This window comes from Elephantulus edwardii, unplaced genomic scaffold (assembly GCF_000299155.1).
Source record: "Elephantulus edwardii isolate Elephantulus edwardi_28Jun2011 unplaced genomic scaffold, EleEdw1.0 scaffold00138, whole genome shotgun sequence".
Taxonomy (NCBI): Eukaryota; Metazoa; Chordata; class Mammalia; order Macroscelidea; family Macroscelididae; genus Elephantulus; species Elephantulus edwardii.
Genome location: NW_006399888.1, coordinates 3090450 through 3111573, shown reverse-complemented (window position 1 = coordinate 3111573; position 21124 = coordinate 3090450). Strand labels below are relative to the sequence as shown.

At 37.3% G+C, this 21124-nt stretch overlaps 1 protein-coding gene across 1 annotated transcript in view; it reads left to right on the top strand.

Annotated features, from left to right (window-relative positions):
* GPCPD1 (glycerophosphocholine phosphodiesterase GDE1 homolog (S. cerevisiae)) overlaps positions 1–17476 on the top strand; it is a 62990-nt gene extending 45514 nt beyond the window's left edge. The window contains exons 11-19 of the mRNA XM_006894263.1: positions 459–551; positions 2538–2615; positions 3720–3759; positions 5466–5527; positions 7718–7783; positions 7909–8045; positions 8850–8985; positions 9617–9777; positions 17287–17476. Of these exons, the coding sequence (XP_006894325.1) occupies positions 459–551; positions 2538–2615; positions 3720–3759; positions 5466–5527; positions 7718–7783; positions 7909–8045; positions 8850–8985; positions 9617–9777; positions 17287–17476 (963 nt within the window). The remainder of the gene's footprint in view (positions 1–458; positions 552–2537; positions 2616–3719; positions 3760–5465; positions 5528–7717; positions 7784–7908; positions 8046–8849; positions 8986–9616; positions 9778–17286) is intronic.
* The last annotated feature ends 3648 nt before the right edge of the window (positions 17477–21124 follow it).

Genomic DNA, 21124 nt, shown 5'->3' with positions numbered 1-21124 from the left:
GGGGGGGAGAAGGCTGAATTATTACTGCCACCAGTGTGCCCTGGGCATTTTTAGTGAATTGTTGATGTTGATTGCTGACCCTATGAACAAAAGGCCTGAAGTCTCTATAATTACTGACCTTTATCAAAGTTCATAGCGTTTCCAGAAGCATGTTGTTTAGGAAGTGGATGCCACTCCTGCTTCCAATTTAAGTGGATGAGGGTACTAAATAATTGCTAGATTGTTGTCTCACCACCTTCCCCCAGTAAAAAGATGATAGTTATAATTGTTTTACGGGAACAAAGTACTTTTTTAGAAAAAACTTAAAAGTGTTGTATTAAATATTTCATGAGAAATTTTATGGGTTTGTTTTTCAGATCTGGAACTGTATTGAGTAACACATTTCTTCTTGTTGTTTTAATGTATTGTGTGCTTGATAGTTTGTTTTTTACATACTTTCTTCCTTTATTTCATTCAAGGGTGCAGCTTTTGTAGAATTTGATGTACATCTTTCAAAGGATTTTATTCCTGTAGTCTATCATGATCTCACTTGTTGTTTGACTATGAAAAAGGTATGTTGAAATGTCTTCATTTTCTTACTGATAGGCAAGACGACTAATATTAGGAACTTTGTAAAAAATTACTTTTAATTATTTGTTGAATAAAGTTGGTCAATTATTTGAGGAATTTCCTTGTGGAATTATTGTCAATCTTTTCCCCTTGAACTTCTACGGTAGAAGAGTGAGAAGATGGGAATATTAATTTTTTGAATTAATTAATTAATTGTGTTATCTAACAGAGTGATAGAATTTCTTTATCATTTGACGGTATTGAGGCAGGAAAGAAGGGTTATCATTGTTTAAATTTGGTTTTTAGTTGCCATTCTATTTCTGCTTCAACTCTTTTCTAAATTGATAGACTAGTATGCTCTAACTTCAAGCAGGAAGAGTAACAGCAAAAAGTAAACTGGAAAGAGGACCTCACTGTAGGCTAAGGGTCTTAGCCTTAGGAGCAATAGAAAGAAGACGAAAAAGGAAAAGATAATCAGATATTTCAGAAATTGATGAGGGCAGAGGACAGAGACTAGAGGTATAGGAATCAGTAATCTAGACCAAAGGTAAAGCTAAGTCTGAACTGGAAGATAGGAAGAACAGAAAGGAAGTCAAGATGAAGGTTTGAAACATATTCATAAATGGTGGTGGTGTGTAAGCAATTTAGTAATAATTCCTGAATTTCAGCATACATATTAATCTCCTGATTTTTCAAGGACTTAACACTGTGAAAGTTCATTTGACATTTTTTAAAAGCTGTGCTAGGAGTTATTTTTTTACTGAGTTAATTTCAAGAAGGCCTCTTTACTAACTTGTTTGACCCTATGGCACTGCATGTTGTTAGCGTATAAAGGAGTATCAAAAGGGACATGGCTTTGCCTGCTCATAAATTCTAATATAAGTCAAGCAAGGTTGGATTATCATAATGTACAGAATTCTTTGAGATGGTATTAGGAAAGTGAAGAAAATAGTCAAAGTAGAATACAGACAAGAAAAGGAGCAAGTTGTTATTGCTGTGGGGAATATTAATGTGAGGTGAAAGGAGAAGAAATACAAAGCTAAAGAATCGGCTTAACCAAGATTGAGATTAATGAATCTGTCTAACTTATTTCTAAAGATCTATGAGAGATTAATTGAAGAGGATTACTTACTCATGCCCAGTTTTTACCAGACTCTGACTTGCTCTCTGAACTTGAACCTGGATGAGTTAATTGGGTAATGAAGTAATGACTTGTATATGTATTTTAGTTTGAGTTTTAATTAAGCTATTATTTTTCTTCTAAAAGCCGTTCATATTTGTTATTTAAAAATGCAAGTAGCTCAGCAGATTATGAAATGAAAAAAATAAGCCCTTTTCTTCTCTCCTTTGACTTATTCCTTTACTCATAATTTTTTCTTCTTTATTTATTCCAAACACTTGATGCGTATATATGCTCACATGATGTGCACAGAGATATCGTAGTTACTTTCTGAATTGTTGATTTCCCTAATGATAATAGAACAGTTTTGTGTAATGGGGGAAAAAATTCGTAGTATATTGGAAATCTTATTGCAATATTAATGCTTTTAATTTCTCCTAACAATTACTTTTTCTAGCAATTTTTTTTGTCGAATGTATATTTTAAAGAGGCCTAGAAAAGCTTAAAAACATTTACAGAAATTAATCCTTATGTAATATTTCTGTGTTGATTCTTAGTGACACTTGTTTTGGCTTCTCCCCCACCCCTTTTTAAAAGCACATGAGTGTATGTCAAATAAAACATACACACCATTAATGACAGGGAAAGTGATGAGTCCAGAGTCTGTTCGGCTCCACAGCTTCCTCTGAGCTGGTTTTCTGCCGGGTCCTTCCTCAAACATAGAGAGCTGGGTGGTAATGTTAGATAAGAAGGGGCCCTGCATAGGCTTGCTCTGGCACCTACCAGTTGTTCTCAGAACTTGGTAAATTGAAATGCTAATATCTAAATGTTTCGTTCATAACTTAGCAATCAATTTTTCTCTTTTTAGAAATTTGATGCTGATCCAGCAGAATTATTTGAAATTCCTGTAAAGGAGCTAACCTTTGATCAACTCCAATTGTTAAAGGTAGTATTAGTATAAAAAATGAATTACTTTTTATCTTTACAGTATTTATACTAGCTTTAATAGGCATATGGGAATGACTGTGTAGTCAACATTCATAGACTATATAGTTGGTTTTCAGGCCCCATAGGCGAAATACATTAGTGCTAATCCCACCTGCCTCCTTCAACAGCTTGTGGAGGCTCAAATTAGGGTTTGCAGAGGTTGTATGAGTTAGCCCTTCTCATCACCTTAGGCTGGACTTTGTTCTGTGCTAGCCCTTCCTAATACAATACATTGTTTATTATAATACTGCTTTTTTATTTTAGTAAATACTAGTTTCTCTTGATCTCTGGGGCCTTTGTATATTTTGTAACAATATGTAACTTTGCATGATCCCTCTTACCCTTTTTAGATACCCAAATAAATGGTGGTATGAAAGTATAAACACATTTTCTAACTTAAGCATTTTTATATTCTGTAGCCTTACTTAGGTATTTAGTTATTTCTCTGTGTAGATGTAGGAAGGGGGCTCTACTGGCCTACTAGGTGAGAGGATGAGCTGCCAACCCAGAAAGCTCGGAGGGGGAAAGCTGGCTCTCTCCTCGTGGGCCTTCACAGCCTCTGGAAACCTGGAGGGTCCACTAAGGGTTGCTTCCAGCTTGATGGCAATGGGTTTGTTGCATGTACCAGTATAACTTCTGCATGTGCAGTGGGTAACACTGATTATCTGTGCACCCGATCTCCTTTTCTTTGAGGTATTACTCTATTTAACCATAAATGTATTTTTTTAAGTTTTCTCTATAATAATCTTTTTGAGTTGCTGTTGTCAGTTTATTCCCAGAAAAATCTTAAAAGAGCACACTGCACAAGGCAGGCATTCTGTGCCAGTTACGTAAAACTATTTTGTTTTGAAAGACTTCAGGGACATATTCTTGGTTTCATGTTTAGAGATTACTGCCGGCAATAGTTTAAGGTTCAGCTAGCCCCCATAGCAGTGCTTACTCTATTAAACTGATAGGCTGATTTGTCTGTAATTCATAGACTGTGATGCTCTGGTTCTAGATCTGTTAGCTATCATTTCACATCGTAAGACTGTGTGTATGTGTTTGTGTCTGTATTCTCTAGCTTGCCCATGTGACTGCACTGAAATCAAAGGATCGGAAAGGTATGTGTGTACTTTTCATAGTACATTATAGTTTGTTGAATTAGTATTAGAAAGCCTAAATGTAATTTTATTCATATACTTCCAAATTGTTGTTTTTATGTATTGTCGAGTCACATGTGACTCATTAGCAACCTTATATACAGCAGCTCTAAACCCTGCACTATCCTGGTGCCAATCTCACAGTCTCCGAAACACCTTTGCCCATTACTAACCGTGACTGAATCAGTCCATCTCGTAGAGAGTCTTCCCCTCCTGCGCTGTCCCTCTGCCCTCCCAAGCATGAGGTCCCTCCCCAAGGAGTAGTCCCTCCTTGCAGCATGTCCAAGATATATGTTTTATCCCATAACTCTGAGAGTTTATTGTCTTTAGTTCCTTATTTAGGAGTTCTGGCCTAGACTTTAGTATTCACCAACAGCTCCATGACGGAAAGATGGATTTAAAGTTTCTGAAAACCCACTGGCATGTCAGCTATGAGGTGGTTCTGCCTTGTTGGTAATGAGAGAGAAAAAAGGCTTACAGAAGTCACATAACCACATTGCTAATATATACAGAAAGGCTGTATGGAACTTAATACTAGTTCTAGTTTGAGGCCGTTTTATCCTCCTCCCTGTCCACTGTCCACCCCCTAAATATATCCAGTCTCCTACTAAGAACATAAGCCTCTGAAGCATAGGGAGACACTTTTTCATGTTCCCAGATTCTCTTAAAGTGCCTTGCATATCGTTAGTACCCACTAGATGATTGCCTACACTTGTGATTATAGTACTGTTTGAGTGGCTCAATGAAGAAACACTTGACTTAGAGCATAACCATGATTTGAGGATTTAATAACTGACTTCATAGGGTTACAAATACTTTATGGCCAGTAATAATCATGAATGTTTAAATTTTGCCTTTATTAAACTGGAATAATTTGTCCTTTTGCAGAAAAATTCTTGTATGCCTCTTAAAAATCTAGTTATCTTAAATGTAATGGCAACATGAGCACACTGGTAGCTATGTTGTTGTTATATGCTAGGAAATCACTGACTCATAGCTGGCCGTCCAGTGGGTTTTAAGAGGCTGTAAACCATTTGGGAGGAGAGTGTCCATCTTTCTCCCTCAGAGCAGCTGGTGAATTGAAACCATGTGCCTTTAGGTTGACATAGCAACTCCTTACTCATTGAGGTAACCAGAGCTCTCTTTGGTAGCTGGGGTGTTGGAACTTACCTAGAGCTGACCCCCAAACTGGTTTTCAGAGGCATTAAAACCACACAGGAGATTGCTCAGGTTTCCCCAAAAACTACAGTTGGTGGTCTAGTGGTGAGGAATAAAGGCATGTGGTTCGAAGCCAACAGCTGTAGTTTCATAAATTCAGAACTTTTTTTATGTTTAAAATATAAATTTAATTAATATTCTTAAGCTCTCAATTCCATTGAGAATTAGCACACTGACTTTTTTTGAAAGAATAATACTAAAGATTTGTTATAAGAGTGTAATGTGTAATTGCTGTTGAGGCCATAAACTGTGGGATGTCATTGTTTTCTCAGGGTCTCCCCACCCCCAGGATTGTAGCACTTTTTTTTTTATTTTAATGAAGTTTACAGAGACTTAGGTTTTCCCTTCATTCATTGTTGCACTTTTTTCCCTGCCCCTCCCCTACCCCTAATTTGCTCCTCTTTGAAAAGTAAAAGAAAATTCTTTCATTGTTTTGTTTTAAAATTTAGAATCTGTGGTTGAGGAAGAAAATTCCTTTTCTGAAAATCAACCTTTTCCTTCTCTTAAGATGGTAAGTGTCTACCAAACACAAAAGGCAACTTTATCCCAGTTAAGTTACTTTTAGTCCCTTATCAAACCCAAACTCATTGCCGTTGTCAATTAAGCATTTAATGATTTTGTATAATTACCCAGGTAAATATGAAACCTAAGTAAGTAAAAATTATTCCTCCAGTTCAGAATCCTGAAATTTTTAGAAATAGCAAGTTCCTCAACTTTTTATACTATAAAACAGCTTCCTCCTTTTGGTAAATTATAAAAAGCTTTGAAAAATTGGCTTTCTTTGGCAAATAAGTTTAAAACACACATATACACACTGACTCATTATTTACTTATTTTACATCATAATTTAGTCAAATTTTAACACCAAGCCTAAATACAGTTTCAATACAAAGGAAAAGTTTTTCTCTAAATTCCATATTTAACTGTTACCACTGATACAAACTCTTCTATTTCTTATTTTGTGTTACATGATTACCAAATTAAATAAATGAGGCAGAAAACACAGGAAAAAGACATGAAAAGAAACCTTCGCTTATACACAAAATTGAGTAATAACAGTTTCAAGTAATTTTTCTTTTTTGGTCAGCTGGTTAGTGTAGTAGATGTACGCTAGATCCCAGGTCTCCTGACTCCAGGCTTAGTTGTTGTTTGAAGTTTTGTCAAGTCAACCTTAGAAGCAAATAAGGCGATTAACCATTGACTGTGAACCCACCATGGGAGAAGGAGGTTCTATAATGTTTACAGACTAGGAAATCCTAAGAAGTACTGTGCTGTAGCAGCACCTTATTGTTGTGTACCATCATGTCAGTACAGAGGCACTTAATCACATGGGAAGAGATTGCCTATCTTTCTTCCACGGAGCAGCTGGTAGATTTGAACAGTATACCTTTGAGTTTCCAGAGCAGTTCCTTACTGGTAGGCCACCAAAGCTGTTTATGCTCTTCATTTAGGATCACTGAATAGAAACGCCAGAACAGAGTAGAACTTCCCTGGGCTTTGTAGGCTGAAATCCTAATGAGAACGTGCCACCAGGTCTTTTCTCCCATTAAGGCTCTGGAAACCTGTACTACTCTAGTAGCGTGCTTTAACTTTCAATATTTTAAAAATTCAGAATTAACACATTGCTGCAAATGACAGCTATAGCCGCCCTGCACATTTTAATTAATAAAAAAGGGACATCATTTGTACGAAGTGCTCTAGTGCATTTATTTGTGTTAATTATTCAGTAATTTATCGGGAAAAAAACGGTGTTTCTAGGCACAGTCATCAATTTAAAAGTGTGTGGCAACGTGTTACTAATTCAGTGTGACACGCGCACACACACAATTGCCTTCAAGTCAAGCATGACTCATAGGGACGCTATACACAAAAGGCCTGAAGCCCCTCTACAGCTATCGACATTTATCAAAGTTCATAGAGTTTCCAGAGGCATGTTGTTTAGGAAGTAGATGCCACTCCTGCTTCCAAACCTGTCATAGTACATTGTGTTACGTGCTGTTGAGTTGCCTTAGATGTATAGTGAGATATAAAATATTTTTAAAGTTTTGAAAGAAATTGAAGTAAAAACATAAGCGGTACTAAATTAATTTGTTTTGAAAACGTTTCTATATTTGGCCTTCCTGTTTGTTTTAAGATTAAACACATCAGCTCTTGGTAGTTTAGTAACCAAACATCATATATTCAGTCTGATTTTTTGCTTACAGCTGCCAGATAGTCTTGATTGCAAAGTATGTAGATATTTCATTTAGATAAATTAAATTATATGCTATTAATTATGTTATTGTCGTATAATTTAGTTATGACCTGCCAGCATAATGTTTCTTTTGGGGATCATCTTGATATGAGATGATACATGAATTAGACTATTAGTAGACAGCCTATATTGTTACAGCTCATTTTGGATATTTAGTGTTATTATAGAAAGGATTTCAGATCATTGTCTCTGCCCTTATGACAATGATGCTCTATGATCAGTCATCACAGCTGGTGCCAGCTATCTCTGTTTTATCACTTCTGACTTTAATTAACATGGTCATCAACTAAATCAGTTTGATTATGAGAAAGAATATGTTTATGCTTAAGGTTAAAAAAAATTTAGATAAGAGTATTTTCTCATTGATTGATTTTTGTAATAATTCTTTTTTCTTCCTTCCCCTTTCCCCTTTAATCCACTCATCTATCAATAACAAACAAAATCTAGGTTTTAGAGTCCCTGCCAGAAGATGTAGGGTTTAACATAGAAATAAAATGGATCTGCCAGCAAAGGGTAAGCATCTTTCCAGGTAGCATATTATCATCTTCTTGCCTTTATGAATAAGTGAAGCCCAAATTCCTGAAGACTTTAATTTTCAGATATGTAATAATGGTTTTCACTTTGCTCTTTTTACAAAGGATGGAATATGGGACGGCAATTTATCAACATATTTTGATATGAACCTATTTTTGGATATAATTTTAAAAACTGTTTTGGAAAATTCTGGGAAAAGGAGAATAGTATTTTCTTCATTTGATGCAGATATTTGCACAATGTGAGTAATACCCGGTTTTTCCTCCTGTACTTTTAGAATGTGGCTAGGGCTTGCTTTGTCATCTCAGATTATATGTTTTTTCTTTCATCTTATCACTATTTGCTAGAAGGCTCCTCACGCCATATACAGGAGGTCCTACACCTTACCTCCTGAGTTTTCATTTTGTAGACATGTACAGTCTTACCAGATTCTGAGTCCACAAGGCTTTCATATTATCCTTTAGTTTGGGGTTTTTGTTTTTTAATTTTTAATAAACTTTATTAATTTTAATGAACATTTGCGGAGATTTTGGATTTCCATTCATTCATTGTTGCACTATTTTCTCTACCCCCCCAGTTCGTTCCTCTTCCCCCACCCCTTGAAAGTCTATTTTAATTGTCCCATTGCCACAGTGCTTGTCAAAGCCAGTTCTGATTAATCTCCTTTGTCAGTGTGTCCTTTGCCATTCCCTATCACTCCTCCCTGAGAGAGACTTCACCTTGATTCATAAGGAAAAGGGGACGGCATATTCTCTTGGCTACTTCCTGCTGAAAAGGGACGATGTAGGTTTCAGGGTGAAGATCTTTTCTCACTACTCTAAAGGGCCCCTTTGGCAATAGGAAACTATTGTGGAGATTAATTTTGGATGTCCTTTACTTTTTTATTTTCAGTAAGTTGTTTTAACTAGAAGGCATATTAATGGCATTTATAGCTGAGTAACGGGGTTATTGGTTTTGTTTCTTTTTCCTTTCTGAAAATGCAAAAATAATATATTACATTTATTCCTTTAATGAAAGCTATTTTTAAAAATGCCTTTTATTTTAGGGTTCGGCAAAAGCAGAACAAATATCCCATCTTATTTTTAACTCAAGGAAAATCTGATATTTATCCTGAACTCATGGACCTCCGATCTCGAACAACCCCCATTGCAATGAGCTTTGCGCAGTTTGAAAATCTGCTGGTAAGTCACACTTGGCATTTTATTTGTTTGTATTTTAGAGAAGTATTAAATAAGTAAAGTGACCTGTATCTTTACCCATTGAGTTCTGGTGGCCTACTGGGTGAGGAGTTGCCCTGCCAACTCAAAGCCATGAGCTTTGAATCCACCAGCAACTCCATAGAAGAAAGATGGGCATTCTTCTCCCATGCAGTTTACAGCCTCTGAAAATCCACTGGAGGGTGAGCTGTGAGTTGTTGAATTTTGTAACAGTCATTTGACTCTACTTGAAAAATGAAGATGTTAGGACTTAGAATAAAAAGCAGTTAAATGAACAAAAGTGAACTTTTGTTCCAACCTAACTTTTGTAGTTCTTTTAGTGGATTTTATAAATCATCTAAAAGAGTTAGAGTGTGAATTCATTTGATAGAACATTCCATCAGGAGAACAATTCTAATATCCATACATTGATACATTGCTTATATTCCTTACATACATATGTTAATGATAAAACTAGGAAATAAATTCATAAAGGAGTTTTAAAATTATATAAAATAGTGAAAATATTTTCTTAAATGGCCTGCTCTACTTTACAAAGCACTTGCTAGAGTGCCTTTTAGCATTTGTCATGAATAAGTAATTTTTCTTGTTTTAGGGGATAAACGCACATACTGAAGACCTGCTCAGAAACCCATCGTATATTCAGGAAGCAAAAGCTAAGGGACTCGTCATATTCTGCTGGGGTGATGACACCAATGATCCTGAAAACAGAAGAAAATTGAAGGAATTTGGAGTTAATGGTCTAATTTATGATAGGTGAGGTGGCGCTCTGTCCCTTGACTTCTCATTCTGCACTGACAGCTTGGTGATCTCACCCAAATCCAGGGCAGAATTCCCATGTATGTGGTTATTGAACTCAGACTGCAGAAAACTCCCCAGGCTTTTCTGGCCTTGGTGAGCCGATCCCTTTTCACCACACCCCCTTCCTTATACGCACACTACTTTGCCTCCTCCTTTTTCATCTTTGACCTGCTCTCTGCTGGTTTCCCTCCATTCATACACACACCCCACCCCAATTGTGAGTTTTGTTTAGAGGAAAAAAAACTGAAATACTTGTCAGCAAAGCCTTCCTCATATTTCCATTTCAGATAACCGCATCTACTTATAGGGTGCTCTGGTGGCCTAGTGGACAAGGAGTTTTGTTGTAATCCAAAGGTCTTGGATTGAATTGACAAGCTCCTCAGTGAGAGAAAGATGGACATTATCTTCTTGTGCAGTTACAGCCTCGGCAGACCTACTGGAGGGCCAGTGATGAGTCACTTCCGACTTGATGACAATGAGTCAGTGTGTCTGAGCATCTGGTGGATTCGAACCGTGTGCCTCTGGGATTGTAGTTGCAGCTCCTTGCCACTAGGCCACCAGAGCTCCCCTGAAGGGTACTTCTTAGAGGCAAGGATGATGAAACCATCTCACATGGGGAAGAAGAGATAAGGCTGAGAAAAGTGGTTCCACTAAAGAGATGAAAAACTCTTTAATAGGCTGAACTGACCACAGTCACTGTACCAATCGTCTGGACCCTATCAGAGATTGTAAGAGTGGTACAGTTTAGAGCAAAGTTCATATCTGATGTCCATAAGCCATTGTCCGCTTGATGGAAACTTAACCACTGTCTGCACAACAGAAGCTCTTCTTTTGCTATAAAGGAAATTAAGATTCTCAAGAGATGTTCTTTACTTTGCTGCAGGATTAATGGGTTTGCTAATACTTGAGCACCATCATTAAGAGTAAGTGTATCGATGAGTATAAAATGTGGGCTACTTTAAAAAATAGTTTCCTTGGAATTAGTTCATATTACTATGCATTCTATAATCGTAACATTGCTAACGCAAAACTTAATTTTCCTATATTTTGCCTGAGTTAGCCTGGGTTTCAGATAACCACCTAGATAATGCCTGCCATGCCTGCATTTCCTTTAACTCTCTGGTCTGATATACATTAAAAGCATGGGTGTGTGTGTGTGTAAGGCTTTTGTAATATAATTGGAGTGAAAGTTTGCAAAGTAATTTATTTTGTATTCAGTATAAATATTTAATGACATTAATTTATTCACGTTTTCCCCATTTCATGCCTGTCTTTCTGATTTTCATTAATCCTACATGTTCTGTGTCCTCCGTTTCTTTAGTGGTAATTGTGCCCTTCATCTCCTTGTTGCTTACTGCTTTTCCCACCTTAGATGAATTATCTAGTAACTAATTTTTAATTCCCTCTTCCTACTTTCCTATCCCTGGAATCAATCCAGGAATAATTATCTGTACAAACTTTCCTTGAGTCTTTTATAATAGTGTTTTTTTTTAAATTCTTTTCCTTTTGTACTAACTTCGCTCAGCACAATGCCCTTTGGATTTATCCAAGTTAGTTATGGTTCTTGATTTTTACTATTCTGTAGTATTGCATGGGATCCCATAATTGAATATATCATAGATTCTTTATGCATTTATGCACTGATGGACACCTGGAATTGTTTTCATATCTTTGCCATTATAATTAAAGTACAATGAACATAATTGTGCATGTATTTGTTTGTGTCATCTAAAGGGTTTCTGAATCAATTGGTATTTCTATTTACATATTTTTAAGGAGTTTCCAGGCTCCTTTCTGTAGTGGTATGGTCCTTTGTAGTCCTTCTACTCTGTCTGAGAGTTCCAGTTTGTCTACATCTTCACCAACATTTGCTGAATATAGTCCTAAAGAATTTTCAGTTGTGTCTTTTGGATGAGGTTGAATGGCACCTGTCACATAGCTAATAAATTTTTTAAATTTTTTTTTTTTATTTGTGTCAGTGTACCGTCAAATCATATCTGACTGGTACAGGAGGAGATTGTCCCTCCTTTCCCAGCAGAGCATCTGGTGGATTCGAACCGTGCGCCTCTGGGATTGCAGTGCAGCTTCTTGCCACTAGGCCACCAGAGCTCCCCATAGCTAATAATTTTGAGCAGTAAGTATGTTTGGTGGCAATATGAAAAGCTGCATTGGTAAAGTACCTTCAAGATTAGTTCCTTGCCAGGTCATTTCTCATTCGTTTTCTCTTTCTGTAGGCTCATATTTTACTCTTTGGAGAAATCTTTTGATGTGTGTAAGGTTTAATTTGGAGGAGTTCTCATTCATCTAGTTTATCCTCTGCTGGTGGATTGACTGTAGTAACAGTGGTTTTAAGCATATCAGAGATCATGGGATAATAGCATGAGTTACAGACTCCGCAGCACCTAACAGCCTTCAAGCCGTACATTAGGACCCCTCAGCTTGCCCATGTCGTCCCCCCCCCCTTTTTTTTTCCAATGGCCATGTGCACGTTATTACAGATCTGGGAGGGCAGCAAGTTCCCATCAAAAACTGCCTTTCTCCCCCCAAAATACTAGTTTACAAAATAGATTGAATACATTTGTTTCTGAGAACAGATTCTTCCAATTTCCCTCACCCCCTTACCCATCAAATTGTACAACTCCATGATTAATTTCTCAGTCCAATTTTTTGTGGTTGGACATGTGGGCTATTTCCCATGTTCTTGTGATGGTGAATAATGCAGCTGTGAGTGTTGGTATATAAGTCTCTGTTTGTGCCACAGTTCTTATTTTCTCAGGGTATATTCCAAGCGGTGGAATAGTTGGTTGTTTTTTCTTTGTGATCGTTCTTTTTTTCGGTGGTTTTTATTTTTTCACATTTTATTTTTTATTGTGATTTTAATGAAAGCTTCCAGAAAACTTGGATTTGCGTCCATTCATTGTTATACATTTTCCTCCCTGCATCCTACCACCCAGTTTGGTTTTTTAAATTTTATACTGAATTATTCACGAAGTTTGAATACATTGTTTTTCACAAAATATCCTTCCCATTTCCTTCACCCCCCCATTGAATTGTGCAACTCTGTGATTAACACCCATGTGTCACCTTTCACCCACCCCCCCCCAGCACTTTATGTACTTGCTCCATTTTGAGTTTGTTTTTTTAATGTGAAGTATGGGTCTTATTTCCTATTTTCTACAAATGAATATATTTATCAGCCTGTTCAAGAGGCTTTTAATTGATTTCATCTCTTTGTCAAAGATTAACTGTTCATAGGTAGATGGATTTGCTTCTGTTTTCCAGCTCTTTTTAAATAGACATTTCTGTCTAATTAAATGAAATTAATTTATTATAATTTTAATTAAAAATGAAAGCCAAGAATGTGATGGAATTGTAATTAGTAAAATTTTTAGGAAAGTATTTTCTCTGGACAGGAAAGAGTATTTTCAGGCAAGAAGAATATAGGCAAGAAGGATAATAATAGAGTGCAGCTTGGTAGAGGGTATAGATTTCAGCCACATCTTAAGGGACTTGGTTGAATCGGATGTGATATTTGGAGAGAACAGGAAGAGAGTTGTAACAGGTACTACAGAGAGTGAGTTCTGGGTCAGTAACAATTTAAAAGAGGCAGCTGTTGAGTTGGATATTTAGTAATTCATTTGCTTGAAAGATTTGCTTTTTTAAGTTGAGCTAGACACATGAATCAGGGCAGAACTGTGTGTTGAAGGTATTGATATTGAAGGGGATATCTCAAGGTTGGACTTTAAGGGTTTGATGAGAAGGATGAGGTAATTGTATTAGATTTGGTTTTGTTTTTAAATTAGAAGCAAAGATGTGCATGGATAATTTAAAAATTGAATTTTTTAAAAAAAATTTTAAGACTTAATATGAAAAAGAATTATTCCCCCATACATAGCCATTCTCTTAACTATGATTGAATGTGTTATTGATTTTTTTAAAAGCCTTGCCTTCTGGTATCTATATTAATATTTATAAACAATGTGCTTTTGTTGTCAATTTTTCATTTAAAAATTTTAACATATAAGAAGTTTTGAATGAGTAGTGATTTGGAGTCCTGGAGGCATTTTCCATTTGAAGAGAAGTTTGATGACACTTGATATTTTCGTTTCCAGAAACTATTTTGTTCTCTGAAGGCATTTAATCATAGTCTTCTAATTTCATTCTCTTAGTGCCTTCCCCAAACAAAACTGCATTTTAACTCATTATTCTCCTATTTCTTTGACATTGCATCTAGCCTTCCCCCAAAAAACGTGCATGTTAAATCATTATTTTCTTGTTTCTTTAACATTGCATTTAATTGTTATTTTTAAAACCTTATTTATACTCTTTCGCCCACACTCATAATTTTTTTTTCTGAAATTAAGCCATATAGTTGTTTTTAGCTGTACTGCCTACTTTTCATGGCTGTATAATATTTTAGGTCTCTATTCTAGTTCTGCTGCTTTAAGGACATTTGGGTTGTTGGCACATTTTTACTTTTAAAAAAGTGCTTCTGTGAGCATTGGTGACCACATCTGGAATATGGGTGGGAAGTTTCTGCAGGGCATTGACATTCGAATGTTCTAGTAACTATCCTAGTTATAAATGCATGTTACATTGCATCTGGTGTTAGGCTGGAATTCTGTTGCATTTTTTTTACACATGCTATTGTGTTTTCAACTCTCACAGACTTTCCCTTGGGGTGTTCTTTTTTCTGTGCATATAACATCTCAATCTTTTATAAGTAAATAATATTTCTCTGAAGGCACTGAGAAGTTCTTTGTGCCTTTTTGAAGTGTTCTTCTGTTTGTGGCACTTGAGCAATCCTGTCAGAAGCTTTCCTCAGACATTTGGATTGCCTCTCATGACAAAGAATTGGGATCTAAAGAGGTTGTTGGAAGCCCCAACAAGTGTCTGAATCGGGCCTGTGGAACTGGACTTCATTAGAAAGAGCCTGCTCTTCGTGAGCCATTGGGCCATACTTATCACGGCACTAGATTACGAGCTTTTTGACTAATCTGTTTCTCATCTCAAAACCTCATTGACAGTTTTGTGTTGAGAACCCATTCACAGCTCAATCATCATAGCTACAAATCACTTGTGGGGAGCTGCTGGTGGATTTGAACCCCTAGAATGGCATGATCTTTGAATTAGCAGTGCAATTCCCTACAGACTATGCATAAATGTGCTTCCTGAAGAGTTCTGGTTTTTAGTGGCTAGTTTCTTGGGGTCCAGTAAGGGAGCAAAGAAGGAGGTGCTCCTCTGTATCTAACTATTGTTCCCTCTCTAGTGACTCTGGTGGTAGCCCCATGGCTGTGCTTTTATGTAATGTCCAAATAGAACCTGGTCCTCCTGTCCAAGTTCATTCCAGTGACATCCTGTGCAAGTCTCACCAGAAATAAACTTCCAGTCCTCTTCCAGGGATACGGAGAGACTAACAGCAGGGAATATAGGAAAGAAAATGCCGCTGCTAAAAAGCCAGTATCTTTGTAGCGTCGTTGTTTTAGCCAGCCCCCTCCCCAGGTCAGGAGGAATTTAATGCTGCTGCTTCTCAGCCTTTTGTTTCTTCCCCCCCCTCATTGCTGGCTACAATTTGGCCTTTTCAATTCCAGCAGAAAAACTTGTTGTTATTAGATCACCCTCTTCTATAAAAATATAAAAGCTTCCAAAATTGTGTTGCTCTCTCTTATTTTTTTTCTATTTGTGTATTTCTAAAAAATTCCAGTGCTTGCAAAGAGTAAAGTTGTTTCTCCCCCACGCCTGCCAGTGGGATAACATGGAAAGAGTCAAGTCTCTTTGCAGTGTGATATCCTGACCCAGAGTTCTCATAGCTCTTGGGTTAGTGGACTTAAAGAAGAAATTAGAACGAAAAAAAGTTTAATGCAGCTTTATTAAAGGGGAGGAAAGGGGAACTCCCAGGTGACTTCCTCATCCTGGAGAGGCAGAATGGAAAGTCATACTGTGAACTTATAAACAGTCTTTAGGGAGGGACATTCCATTCTGATTTATGAGCCATATGCCAGCTTATCCAGATAAGCAAGGCCATTTGCTTTTCTTATCAGCAGCAGGCAAGGCCATCAGCGTTTGAGTTCTGAATTAATTCTTCTCTTTGGCCCCTTTTTCCCAGACTAACAATAGCTACTTCTAGCAAAAAGTCTTACTATATATAGTTAACTACTTAATAGAATAAAGGGATTATTTTTTTGTTGTTGTTGTTGTTCTGGTGAAGTACTTTTCCTAATTTTAATGTATTACAAAGATTATCTTTTTCTTTTTGAGATTTTACATTTTTAAAATTTTATTAATGAAAATTTAGAGACTTTGGATTTCTATTCATTCATTGTTACACTTTTCTCCCTGCCCCCCCCCCAACCCCCAGTACACTCTTCTCTTTGAAAAGTAAAAGAAAAGTTTCCCCGTTGTTTTACAATCCCTCCCCCCTACAAAGATTATCTTATAGTACCTCACACTATGTATCTGACTCTCCTTTAAAGAATGAAACAATAGCTTTCTCTGCTGGCCCACATTGGCAGCCCCACGAGCCTCTTTGGGCTCAGGGTCCATCAGTCAGCACTCAGAGCTTATAGATACTGCTCACACTGCTGAGCAAGTTGCTTCAAAGTCTGGTCACTGGTGTGAATGTGGATTCTGCCTCTTACTAGCAGTACCATTTGGAGCAGTATACCTACCTTGTGTCCCTACTTATAAAATAAAAGCATCGGCAGCTGGAAGGAGGATCCTTGAAAACTAAGCTATGGATTTCATTTTCATTTTTTAATTAGATTATTTTCACCTCAAAAGGCAGGGCTGCTATTGCAGATTATGGAAAGATTTAGGGGTGTGTTTTTAGATTTTTTTTTTTAATTATAAAAAACAGTTTATTTGTTTGCTTCATAAATAAAAAAATCTGAATAGTGAATTTGAGTATAGATCCAAGGAGTTGCAAGTCAAGTTTAAATAGGAACTTTGAATTACTTTAGATTTACCCTAAAAGCAAAGACGGGATCAAACCCAACTCTTAACATTTGCTTACGGAGAATTTTTAAAAAACAATATTAGGAAGGCATAAACTTTGGATTAATAGGTCAGCCATTCAGCCCCATGCCAGTTTTGCACAACACAATAAATAGCTCATTCCAGGTCCACTTACAACTTGTAAATGTTAGTAAAACAAGTACAAATGAAACTTTGCTTTTACTACGGAAAGAAACCGTAAAATGATGTGGGGTAGCAAAAGACATTCACGTCAATTATGTTACACAATTTTACTCTTTCCTTGGAGCTAAAAAGCAAATCCAGTGACTTACCTCTTTTCCAGGCTTTGAAAAAGCAGCAACTTCCTCCTGCAGTTTCAGAGGGAATTCTTTAGTGTAAGTGTCCCAGGCATATTCAGTAAAATAATTCCCTTGAAAGGGTCAAGTCAAGTAGGTCAGCAGTAACAATCCATTACATTGTTTTATGTATGTTTCATTTGTTTCATCATAGGATATATGACTGGATGCCGGAACAGCCAAATATATTCCAAGTGGAGCAGCTGGAACGCCTAAAGCAAGAATTGCCAGAACTTAAGAGCTGTTTGTGCCCTCCTGTTAGCCACTTCACACCCTCCTCTTTGTGTGGGGAGCCTGACATCTGCATGGAGGCCAATGGCATTGACAACGCTGAGAAAGCTTAGCTTTGATCGCAGAAGGCTACTCGGGGGCACCACTGTTCTGGGTGTTTGCTTTCATCGTTGACCATTGTCTTGTCTTTGCCTTTTGGGTTTCTCAGCCCAATGAAGCAATAATGAAGTATTTTGCTAGTTCACTACAGTTCTTGCTAGAATTTCAAGTATGCTATTTTACATCGCTTGGCCAGGTATAATTACCAGTCCATCTCTTTCCAATGAGAAGATTTATTGGTTGGTAAATACTTTCAACTAAAGATTTAAACTTATTTTAAACAGATGCTCAGTAATAAGTACAGCTATTTGAAATGAAATATATAAATAGCTCATATTTTCACTCGTCACAAACTTTTCATCTGATCAGGTCTGAAATCTCTTTAAGAAAATGACTATGCATAATTATACCTGACCATAAAAAAAAGTACCTCAAATGCATGCGTTTGCACTGGTGATTCCAGCCGCACAAATCTTTGTGCCATCTGTGTACATATGTATTTTAACATGGATTAACATGCACAGACACCGTTTCCCCTCAGAATGAGCCCCCAAGACTGCTGCCAATTCCCACTTAGAGTAATGCCTGTGTCAGCAGCCTTGGGGTGAACATTCAACATGTTTCTTCACAAGTTTTCAAAAGTTGTTTTACATAAATGTTAGAATTGTTTTTTTAAAGCTGCAGGGTAATTTAATGTATAGAATATCATTAAGAGAACGTATGTTGCATACTTAACTAGAGTAGATCACATGTATAAATTCTATTCAGTGCTTGCTTCAAGTTTTAAGCATGAGATTGTACACGTTTACTTAAGTCCTTGCATCTGTGGTGCTAGGTAAGTGAGAAGGTGTCAAGGACTAAAATATTTTGTTGCCTAAAAACAAACAAAAAAAACAAGGTCTGTCTGTAGGCATTTTAATTATGCTTATTTTAAATGTCTCTCACTACCTATTACACACTCTTGCTTTGTGAGTGTGTGTGTGTGTGTGTGTGTGTGTGTGTGTGTGTGTGTGTGTGTGTGTTGTACTGTAGTCAAATCTCCATGCAGAAAAATAAATGTCTTGAATTCTCATTGGTATTCTTTATTGGTTAATGTGTATCATGCATGTAATTTATTAAAAAATGTAGATGATCCTACTAAATATATATGCATGTTTTTAAGGATATACTGAGGTCTCTTCATTAGCAGCAGATTGTTTTGACATAACTGTAACTTAACGAATGTTGAATAAAATGGCACAGATTTATTTTATTCATAAGATAAAATTTCACAAAAGTTGTTACTTTTTTAGAATCCGTTTATGATATTATTAACAACAATAGAAATTTGGTGTCTAGCTTAAAGGGACAGGTTTATACCTGCGTTATACTGCATGTTCTTTACTGGATAGTTTATACACGTGTCTTGAAATATTTGGGGTAAAAGCTGAGAACCTAAGACTTGAATTTACAATTATAACTATTTTAATTTTTAAGCTAATTAGTGCAATTTTGGCTGAACTGTATTTATGTGAAGATAGGCCTTCAATTCTCCAACACCTATGTTTAATAGAAATCATTTAGGAAGTGGAGTATTTTGCAAGGATCCTATTGCATATTTGCACTTTACATAGTGTTGAATTTTTGTTTTTGCAAACCATACAACTCCGTTGAGCCCGTGGGAGTTATATGTATGGGCATGTTGATATATAAAAAACCAAAACCAACAGTATATGCATTTTGCACAATCAGTAAGATCTTTCAGCATTTCCTTGTTTGTTAGGCCCCTTTCGAAACCTAGGGGAAATGTGTTTTCCTCATCTGCGTACCTTTATATAAATACGATCATCATTACCTTCTGGTAGTTTGACTTGGCTGTGTGTACTTCTAGTCCTGTTCCTTTTGCTTTGCCTCATGCCCTTCCCATTCAGCTCCATTTTGAAGATTAAAGGTTGAGGGGCTTCAAATCCAAATGCAGGAAATAAGAAAAAGAAGAGGAGAAGGGTTCCTGCCCATGAGGCCCAGTGCCAGTAGATTAAAACCTGATTAGCGGCTCCTTGGGTTTACACAAGTGAGGCTCCATGTCACTATCCACTTCCTGTATACTCAGCTCCAGCCACACTGGACTGGGAGCTCTCACCCCACCCCTTGTCCCTATTACACACTTACTTGAATAATTCATGTTCTCTTGAACCCTTGCTGAAGCCCCTTTAGGGGAGACACCAGTCTGTTTTACTCTGTAGCACTCTAGTCATGTCTTGTTCAGACCATGCATCACAGCTCCCTAGGTGGGCATGACCTGTTTGTCTCATCTGCCAGGCTTTGGGCTCTCCAAGGGCAGGAACCTTGTTTCTTTTATTTCCACAGAACCTGGAGAAATAGAATTGTTGGAATGAGTGGGATTGTCTAACTTGTATCGAATACCCTTTTGAATGAAGGGTTTTCATCATGTTTACTAAGAATGTAACTTATTTACATTTCAGTCCTTAGAATGATGATCTGTTGTCAGTGTTGGCATGCACAGCCATAATGTTCAAGTACTTTGTATTTTTCTGGAAATGGAAAATTTTACTAAAATGCTGCCATCGTTCTGCTACTTTTTACTCTGAAATGATGTACTGTAACTGATGTCAGTGTGAGGAGCGCAGCTCACCCTGTGGGCTGCCATAGCTGGCCTCCTGCCACCCCACTTACCTCACTCCCACTGTGATCTTTGCCATTCTTTCTGCCCTCTAACCCCTACCTCAGCACTGCCTTCCTTATCTCTCACCCCTTCCTCTTCCTGCCTTCAGTATCTGGCTCAGGTCCCACTGTCTCCATAAAACCATCTTCAGCTTTTGATGAAGTTCATGTGTCTTAAGCTGGAAACACCTGCAGACAGCCTCTGTGTTACCCACTTTGTTTTGCAGGTGAGATAATAAACCACGAGGTTAAGTTACTTCCCAGGTTGGGACTAGTCGGGCTTCTGGTATTTATAAACTGTGCTGCTGCCTTTTGCATTATTGTGGTGTTTGTTAGCATATGCCTTCTTACAGTCCGACTTTTTATGTGCCTGTTGTGTTGTCCTGATAAGATTGTAAGCCCCTTAAGGGCAGGGACTTGTTTGCATTTTTAGCTCTATTCTATCTAGTGCTCTATACTTAGTTATGAATTAGATAAATAAAAGGTGGTGGCAGTGATCCTGCTTTCCTAATGCAGACTGTTTGACTGTATATACACATATAATGTAGTTTTGTGTAAATGAGTAAGCTTAGCATTGTCTGGAGTGTGTGTGGGTGTGTGGAGAGTGCACGCACAGTTCTCACTTGTGCTTTGGCTGCTAGGGTAACATTTGAGTTACTGCTCTATCCAGTGAGGGAGATGATGAAGAACCGTAATTACCACAGTGTGGAATGGGAAAGGAGGTACAGCTTCTCCCCCGGCAACATACCTAAATCCTGGGGGACGTTAGTACTCCTGGGGTTAGACCTTGCCTGACCGGCAGAACCCCCATTGGTCCTAGGGCCCAGCACTGCTGCTGCAGAGCTTTGACTTCATTTGCCCAGTCCTGCAGCTGTGTTGCCCAAGGTGGATTATGGAGTCCTATTTCACTTTAGGTAAAATAGATTTATTCTCTTCTGTGTTTCAGTGTTAGGCCATGCACCTTTCTAGTAAAAAAAAAAAAGAAGTGTATTATTTAGAAA